This window comes from Acomys russatus, chromosome 1 (genome assembly GCF_903995435.1).
Source record: "Acomys russatus chromosome 1, mAcoRus1.1, whole genome shotgun sequence".
Lineage (NCBI taxonomy): Eukaryota > Metazoa > Chordata > Mammalia > Rodentia > Muridae > Acomys > Acomys russatus.
In genome coordinates this window covers 4,754,260-4,763,978 of record NC_067137.1, presented here as the reverse complement: position 1 = coordinate 4,763,978, position 9,719 = coordinate 4,754,260, and the positions used below count along the sequence as shown (strand labels likewise).

At 44.2% G+C, this 9,719-nt stretch overlaps 1 protein-coding gene across 2 annotated transcripts in view; it reads right to left on the bottom strand.

Moving 5' to 3' along the window:
* Positions 1–1,254: 1,254 nt before the first annotated feature.
* Fshr (follicle stimulating hormone receptor) overlaps positions 1,255–9,719 on the bottom strand; it is a 192,623-nt gene continuing 184,158 nt past the window's right edge. For both annotated transcript variants that reach the window (XM_051157033.1, XM_051157112.1), the window contains 2 exons: positions 6,758–6,943; positions 1,255–2,485 (listed from right to left, as the gene is read on the bottom strand). In XM_051157033.1, the coding sequence (XP_051012990.1) occupies positions 1,255–2,485; positions 6,758–6,943 (1,417 nt within the window). The remainder of the gene's footprint in view (positions 2,486–6,757; positions 6,944–9,719) is intronic.

Genomic DNA, 9,719 nt, shown 5'->3' with positions numbered 1-9,719 from the left:
CTCACCGGGAGCCTGAAAGTTAGAGATGCAGCTGATGCCTTTATAGAGGAAGAAGCTGAGCCCGAAGAGCTTGAGCCTGGCTTATTACAAATCTGAATAAAATCTTAACTCTGATTTCAAAGCTGCTGCTGTGTTCTTAACATTGTAATCTATATGCATACCATATAATAGGTGTATTTTCCATTGGAGTTCAGCCAGAGCAGCAGAAGCAATCATCCATATGTATGAATGCAAATATGAGTAGGTGGTAAATATTTGTTACGGGAATTGTCTCTGCCACCTTTGGGAGGCTGGCTAAGCACTATGGGTAAGGCTGTTGTCCTCACATCTGATAGTGGAGCTCAGTGTCCTCCGGGCATATGTCCTCATAAAGGAAAGATCATGAGCATGCATTCAACAAACACAGGGTGCAACCCCAGGGAGACAAACTGAGCCCCAGTTCTGTTCTTGTTGCTGCTGACCTTGCTGATAAAACACCCTGTAGCAGTTTTGTGCTTCACTGTGGTACTAAAAACACACAGGTGACCCAGTCCTCACTCAGAGAGCCTGAGGGAGGATCCAGCAGGAGCCAGAGTGATCCCCCCACTATGTGGCCTTGGCAGCCCTGAGCTGAATCAGCTTCAGCAATGCAGTGTTGATCACAACACAGCTGTTGCTTTTTTTTTTTTTTAATGTCATCTTTTCCTAAGAAATCTCCAGGTGGCCCAGCTTAACTGAAAACACACAAGAGAAGGGATTCTGGAAAATGTGGTTGAGCCTATACACACGGATGCATTACAAAGCTATGGTGGGCAGTCAATAAAGATTTTAATGAATGGTGTAGTGTTTCTCTTGGAAGTTCTTGAAGAGATGGAATACTTTATCCTGGCCCGGCTTTTAACATATCAAACAAGTTCAAAGATGTCGCTGAGTTCTTTGAGTCTTGTTTTCCTCATTTGTAAAGCTCCAAGAAAAAAAAAATCCCTGCCCAGCCTGCTGAACATAATTTTTGCAAAATCAGTTGAGATAATCTAAACAGGAGTGTAAAACAAACATGCAGCAGTACCGCGTTATTTTAATTGCTGTTGCCAATAATTCAGTTCTTAAATGAGTCACACAAGAGATTAATAGTTCCTCACCAGTTTGCCATGTGCATACCCAGAAAGATTAAGTTAGAGGAAATGCGTAGGAATGCTGCCAGCAATACCATGGATTACTCTGCAGAAGGAAGTCATAACTGTCATTCAAGGAAAGAATCCATTTTCATATTGTACTTTAATTCTGGGCTGAATGACTTAAAGTGACAAGCATGTGACTGGAACTGTTGGTGACTTTGGGTGCTGAGGAGCAGTGTCCCTTCCTTACGTGGAAGTTGTGGGCAGTGGATGAGGTTTCTGTCCTATAAATCTGGGCCTGCATTTCATAACAGCCAAACTTGCTCATCAGGATGAAGAAATCCCTGCGGAAGCTCTTGGTGAAGATGGCGTAGAGGAAAGGATTGGCACACGAATTGATGGGGTAGAACAGAACCAGGAGGATCTTGGCCTTGGACACAGTGATGAGGGGCACTTTGAGTGAGGCAGAAATGGCAAAGAAAGAAATGGGGGCCATGCACAGAAAGTCAGTGAAGATGAGTACGGCCATGCGCTTGGCAATCTTGGTGTCGCTTGATGAAGACATGATGTTAGGATTCCTCACTGCGAGGTAGATGTGGGTGTAGCAGGCACAGATGACCACAAAGGCCAGGACATTGAGTACAAGGAGGACCATAATATATAGCTGCGAAAAAGGGCTGTCAATATCCATGGGTAGGCAGATGCTCACCTTCATGTAGCTACTGACACCAAAGATGGGGAAGAGCGCAGCTGCAGAGGCAAAGATCCAGCCCAGCACCATGATGCTGGCAGCATGGCGGAGCAGCACCTTGCATTCCAGTTGCATGGCATGAGTGATGGTATGCCATCTTTCCAGGGTGATGGCTGTCAGTGTGTAGATTGATAGTTCACTGGCGAAGACGGTGAAAAACCCAGCAGCACCACAGCCCACTCCTGTTTGCCAGTCAATGGCGTAATTGTGGTATTGGCTCTTGGTATGGATATCAACTGATGCTATAAGTAGCAAGTAAATTCCAATGCAGAGATCAGCGAAGGCAAGGTTACACATAAGGAACCGGGGCACAGTTAGTTTATACTGGCTTGTAGTCAGGATCACCAGCACTGTGGTGTTCCCAGTGATGGCCAGAATGCTGATAAACCATATCAAGACTCTGAGGATGGTGTATCCCATGATATCTTCACATGGATTGAATGCATCTGGCTTTGGGGAGCAGGTCACATCAACAACTTCATTACACAAGTCATAGTCAAATTCGTTATACATCATGTCATATCCTTTTTCATAACTGGGCTCATCATATATCAGAGAGACTCTCTGATCCTTAGCCTGAGTCATGCCGTCAATGTCTTGTCTTAAAATAGATTTGTTGCAAAGTGGATGAAGGTCAGAGCTAAAAAAATACAAAAAGAAATAGAATCAACATCTTGGGCATATAATGGCAAATATATTACCATCTTTGTATAGGGTAGATATAATAGGGTTTCTTCCTGAGATTGTTTTTCTTTCCAACATCTTGTCTGCCCTTGAGGCTGACTTGTGGGTTAATGCTGATTACTGTAAACGAACAGAACATTGTGTGTGTGTGTGTGTGTGTGTGTGTATATTCCTAGAGTCGGATGGCCCACAGGTGAAACCATCTGGCCACAATCTGAATGTGGGAAGGAAGGCGCCTCGGACTAGCTAACCCTTTCTGTTAAGTGCAGATAATTTATAGACTTGATATTATCTCCACTTCTCTCCTTTCCCCGTCTCCATTGAGGTATCATCTAGCCTGCCTGGGAGGATATCCTCCTGTTTCTCTAGTCTAATCATTGTAAGATTATGTTCTCTGACATGAATGAGAGCTTACTTGCTAGTTTTATCTGCACAAGCCAGAGTATCAGAGTCTGTAGTTAATTCTCAGGCACCCTCATCCTTTGGCTCTCGGCTTCTCAGGCTATTGAGAGGCCAGCTAATTTTCCTGAAATGCTGCCCAGGATCATGGGCTTTATCATCTTACTTTTCAGAGGTGACAGTAGGTCTTAGGCATTTGTTTGCTCCATGGAATGAGCCTAGTTCTCTCACAGGAAATAATTCCCTAGTGGGTGGCTGGCCAAGCAAATATAAATTTTAAAGGGGCCTCGTTTGTTCCCAGGCTGTAATATCCTCTGGTAGCCACCGAATATTCTCAGAGCACTTGTCTATCCTCCCCCCTGCTCTGCCTTTAACCCTAAATATATAAGAGACCTTGTCAGCATGATAGAGGTACGTACAGAAAGAATGGAATAGAACCCAGGAAGTAAATATTCAGTCTACGAGTGTATGTATAAATATTCTACTAAGAAGCGATACTTCTGTGTTTAACCAGGGTCACTTTTTTCGAATGGGAAGAATTTTGGGTGGAAAAAAGAAATAAAACATACACTTTTACTCTTCTTCCTTTCCCATTCAAGGGGAAAGTTCACAGCAATGTTAAATGACCACATTTCCTCAAATTTAACACAGCTTCAGACAGCAGGGAAGTGAGAATGCATTAAAGTCCCTTGGAAACTCCCAGAAAAAGAGGCAGGTCACCGTGGGAGGATCAGCCTTCATTTGATTCTAAAGGACTGTGTGTGTGTCCAGTGTCATGGACTGCACTTTCCTGTCACCCCCGTGAGAAGGGGCACTGTGGAGAACCCTGCTTGCTTTTCTCTCACCCCTGGGAAACAATCTAACTGGCCAGAAGTAATTTTGACCTTAGCAATTCTGTTTCCCTTTTTCTTTTCTGGAGTATTGTCTTTTATTTTAGAAAGTGGTAAAACTTGTCAAATCTGCCATCACTACACTAATGAGGACACTTAACATACATAACTGAAAGTGGCTGGACTGGAAATCCAGGCAACCTAAGAATTTAGTTAGTGACCGAAAGTGAGGCAAACTTCAGCAGCGGTGTAGAGGGGACCCAAGGGTACTTAGTTCAATTTCTGTCTCTGGGTTAGCTGCAGCCCAGCTGTAGAGCAGAAGCTAAGTTGGTATGTGTGGACTTCCATCTGGCTCTGTGAAATGGGAGCTGACTGCACGACGTAGAGAAAGTCTTCTCGTCTATGGGTTATTGGCTTTTGTGATGAAGATTCTTATTGCTGGTGCTACTTCCAACCTACTGAACAGTGAGGTCTCCTTTTCCTGAAAGAGAGGTCACCAGCTGATGCAAGGTACTTATGTAGCTCAAGATAACAGCTGAAGGAAAGCCGAGGAAAATGATGTTGCCTTGTAGTATTTCAGCAAATCCTAAGTAGTAGGATAAAGGATGAGGAGTTAGCATACTGACAATTTAAAAGTGGCACTTGAGGACTCCAGCCATTGGTGACCAGTTGCTTAGTAGATGGCACCACAAAGTCCCGCAGAGCCAGAGCTCTGGAACCAGGTGGGGCTGAGGCTTTGAGGCTTCCTTTGGTCAGTGCTGATGCAGTTTTCGGAGGCACATTGCCTTCTTTTGTCATAAGGAAGTGACGCAACAAGGGCAACGATTCCCGTCTACACTGCTAGCAATAAAAGCAAAGTGTGGTACAGTGTGTGGCAGAGGCTGTCTGCTCTGTCAGCAGCGTGAACCAGCTGATGGTGGTCACTGAGTTCTCGCTGGGGTCTAGGCCTGGGAGCATGTGACATGGTGCATCAGTTTAAAATACAGTTGTAAGGGAATGACCTAAAATTAAGAAAACTTAGAGAACAGAAGAGAAACAAAGTAAGCTGAGTATAGAAAATGTCTGACTCAGCGACAATTAAGGGGTGTGGTTGACTCAGCATTTCAACAGGGGTCCAGGAGGGCCATTAACCTGGACCTCATGGTATTATGGGGCTTGTATTTATATTTTAGGCATTATTTCTGAATGAGGACCCAAAGAATAATTCCATCAAACAGCTTAGAAGACAAGTCTTTTTTACCAAACCTCCCTTCACTTGGTACATAATGAAATGACAATAGAATACATCTTCTAAACAGCACAACCATTTTGTATTTGTGTGTGTGTGTGAATCTGTTAGGTGGAAAAAATCTAAATGCCCCATAGTGGAAGACATGTGGGTCCCTTCCTTGGTGTACCCCTACAGGCCTTTATGAATGTTAGAGTAGGGACATAGAAGGTATGAAGATCACATGACCTGGAAGGCCCAGAGAAAGCTTTATGAAATGGAAAACTTAAGGAAAACCTAAGGTTTCTGAAAGAAAGAGAGAGAGAGAAACACACACACACACACACACACACACACACACACACACACACAGAGAGAGAGAGAGAGAGAGAGAGAGAGAGAGAGAGAGAGAGAGAGAGAGAGAGAGAGAGAGAAGGGGGGCCCTAAGGCTTTGTTCATGTAACCAGGAGTTGGTAAGGTCAGAGGTCTCTTTCCTGTGCTTGCCTGGCATAGGGCCATAGAGCACACCAGCAGCCACTCTCACAGTGATCTTACCATCGTTTGATATTTCTCCCAAGGCTGCTCAATTGCAGGGTCTTTGCCATAGATTGGCTAGAAGAATTCTTATCTGGAATGTAAACAAGGCAAGCCATTTCCCCCAGCATGGGCCCTCGAGAGCTCTAGTTATCAGGAAGATGCTCTCCAGCTGTTGAGCGGAGCTATGGGATTTTCCTAAACCTGATAGTTTCCCAGGGATGTTCACGAACTCTGAAAAGCAGCCCCTTTCTTCTGGTTCTTCGCGCAGGTCTAAGTACTTTCCATTGCTTTAAGCATGGTAGGGTGTGGACTGTCTCGATGCTCTTTTTCTTGCCTTTCGTTTGACTCGAGCAAGTGAGTTAGCCGCTCTAGCTCGGTATATGTTAAAGGCTGGCTAACTGATAAGAGTGCATTCAACAGTAAAAATATGCGGCTGGGGCGGGGAGGCTGCCTCAGTGTACTAACTTAGGAACATGTGAAAGGCCTCATTCAGCGGAGTGAGACTATTTGGGATGGCTCCCATTGGTGGGTTCAGGGGAAGATGAGAGCTTTGAGAACACTTCTTATTTCCAACAGACCTCATGTCTGGAATGTATGGACTCCCTGTTCAAAACTGCCTCGTCTCTTCCTTTTCCAGATTATTGCAATATGATTATTGCAATAAAAGAGTTACCCCTGGGACTCAGCTCTGTTTGGTTATCCTGTTTAAATCTGTGCTTCTGTAAAGGCCACTGCTGACAGATGTCTCAGTCTTCATCCTCTCTGTGAGTTGCTCAAGTTTGCTGCTGCCTCTGAGTGGCTTCATGTACTTGGGATGTATTATAGACATGAACACCCTTTCTGGTGGGCAGTTGTGTTTCGCTTCTCCAAAACTGACTTTGCTGTTGCTAGGATGGGACATTTATGAGGTGTAGAGTTTGACACTCAAAAGGAAATTCACATTGAAACAAAGGAAAGGGCGAAAGCTAAGTATCAATATAAGTCAGAGAGTCATGCTGGGAGCTTTTTACGTTTTTTTATTTAATATTTGGTAGATGTGCCACTGTATGATACATCTCTCTTTTCTCTGGGATCATTTTTTCAAAGACCTACTCTCAGCCTACACAAACCCGAATCTTTGATGCAGAACATCCCTCACTCAGGTCTTCAGTCAGGCCCTCTCTCCCTGTGTGTAGATGTTGCCAATATGTACTGGTTCCCACTGCACTGTGAGAAGGCCCAAGCCAGCCTTCAGGGATGGCCAGAGAAGACTCACATTTGCCGCCTCCAGTTTGCAAAGGCACAACAGTGGCTGGGGTAGGTGAGGCTGGCTTCCACGAGGGCAACAAACTTTTCCAGATTCGGAAGCTTTTTCAAGCTGTAAGTTGCCCTGGCCCTCAACTTCTTCAGATGTCCTAAGCCACGGCTCGGCAAGGAATGGACCTTTGTCCTTGAGATGTCTCTATAAGGAGAAAAGGTAAAGAAAATATACCATGATCATCTTGGGTTGAAAGTTTTCTGTTTCCAGCTGATAGACAAAATATCAGACATTCTAGTAAGGTGAATTTCTTCCAGGGCTCAGAAAGGAGACTTCAGCTTAGCAGCACACATGGGCCAGGTCAACATGTGGCTTAGATGTTTGAGCTGCACAGGAGGAGTTCTGGCTGGTCCTGATGGGAGGAGTTAGCTAGCTAAAAGGCTGCCCGTCTAACTGGACAAACTGGCACTCTGCCTAGTTTGGGCTTCATCCTTGCAGATGAGGGGTATAAGCTGCCATCTCTCTTCTGCAGTTGATTTGTGCCTGACTGAGATTGAAACCATTTTCCTTCGCTGTGAGGCTAGCTATAAAAACATCTCTGGTGAACTGTGGCAGAGTCTGTGGCCTGAATTACAGAAAATGACGAGAAAGGAGCATGACATACAGGACAGAGGAGGCTGGCAGCCAGTAGAGGCACCCTCAGCCTGACGTCCAGGTGGCAGGCAGAGAGTGGATATGAACTTGGTTTTCATCTAAGACTTACCTGCATATGTAACCTGCCCCTGTGTCTATTGGATTTATGACTTTGGTCAAAGCACGTGTTTTCTATGTCTCAATTTCCTCAGCCACAAAGTGAGAGTATTGGAAATCATATCTACTCAGAGTGAAATAATATATAGACAATATTTAATACCTGGCAGTTATTAGGACTAAACATCATGCCCAGCATACACATGCCTACTCACACAGAGGTAGCTTTGTAAGAGTGTCTCTGCCTGGGGAAGCCAGCAGAGAGCTGATAGGATCTGGTACAATGGACCATTTAACTTGGTTCCTATTCCTAGGAGAGAAGCCTCTGAGTCCCATCCCTCCTGGTTGCCACACTAGTGATGGCAGTATACTGCGAGTATCAGCCCTGGCAGTGTAACCTTCAAAATCAAGGTCAGCTGGCAAGAGCAAGGAGATATAAGTGGTGCCATCTTGGCCTTGGAGACAGCATGCTCGGTTGTGAGAGGGTGTTCCTGATGGGGGTGGTAGAAAGTCATGGTCTGGATGGTTCCTTTCAGTAGCTCTAGGGGACCCTTGGATAGACTCAAGGAAGAATCTTTTGTGGTTGATTTTCTCTGTAAGTCAAAGCTGTAGACAGTCCAAGCAACAAAACTCAAAGTGTGACTATAGCATGACTGCCCCATATGCTCTCATAGCCTGGTGAAAACTGCATTCTCAAAGTCTTTCCCCCCACTCCCTAGTCATCCTCTTGCTCAAAAAATTTATCGTGGATGCTATTGTCCAGTGAGACTTCTTTGACCCCTGTCACCTCTCTTTTCCATCTAAACTTAAATTGCTTGTCTGTATATGATGTCACTAGCTCCATATATTACCCATCTGTCTCTTAATTCTCATAGAGACAGTGCTTACCAAGACCACCTCAGGGCTCCCACTATCTTGAGTTCATAATTGTCCTGCGAATGTGAAGCATTTCTTTTTCCTGAAATGCTCTATCTTGTTACCCCATTCTCTTTACTTTCTTCAGACATCTCCTTTAATTTGCATCTAATTTTAAAAGTTCATTTTATTTTCTGTCATTTACATATTAGTATGTATCCCTATGTACGCCTGTTCCCTGAGTTTTACACTATCAGATATATGGCTGTGGCTTCTGAATGCGGCGTATGTCAGCTAAGTTTTCCAGCAAGACATATTCTCCACTGGGTCCCATGATTTTGACAACTTGCATGAGCATCAAAATTGGACTTGCTTTTCTTGCAAGCATGTTCCTTTTATTACCCACTTCAGTGTGTTTCCCCTATAGTGTTCCCCTATTATTCAAGATAGAAACCCGAGAGCTCTCCTTGATTCTCTCCTCTTCTGCACTTGGACATCAGTCTACTGTCTTAGCTGCTGTTTAATTGGTTTTGTTTCTTTAGTGAGGGTCGCTGTGGCCTCAGCATGGACAGATATGATGGACTCATGTCTCATTTTACATGACCATCTACTATTTCCAATGCAATCTTCATACCATAATTTGAGTAAAAATTTTACAATGCCAATCAGATTGTGACCTCAAATTCTTCAACAAGTTGCCATGGTTCTTATGACAAAAGACAAATCATTGAGTATGGTATGCCCGTCCTCTGCTGGTTTATATTGCAGCTACCCCATGCCCTCATCTGTGAGCTATTCTGCATTGCAGTGGGGCAGACCCCTGCCAGGTCTGTCTTTCAAACCTGCATCACCTTGTTCACAGTGCCAGTGGGAGGCTTTGGGAATGGCAAGAAAGCATCTCCATCTTCTGCTCCCTGCCTTAGGCAGCATCTGAATCTCTTCTGAGATTCCAGGAGTCTTTGAGCAGATCTTCCAAAGATCTAACTTCTCTGACTTTCTCTAGTTTGGTGGCTACAGGAAAGTCACCTGTCACTTGCTTGTTAGGCCCTGGGGTTAGAAGTGGGTGTCCACCACTGATGATCTCCAGGCTACTAGATAGTGAGGTACACTGACATTTTCAAAACTAGCCATTGCTTTTAGGCAGTACTCAACTATGTTATACTTTCCCTCTTGATAATTAAATCAAATTTGCTCATTCCAGGTCAAATGCTCTACACATACTGATTCTCCCAACCTCAATTCTATTATTACTGAGAGAAGTACACTACAGTCTCCAGTTGTGATTTTGCATTTAGATGCCTTTTTTTTTTTTTAAAGTTTCTTGCTTTATACTTTCTTGGTTATTTTTAGGTCCATATAAATTTAGAGTTGTTTT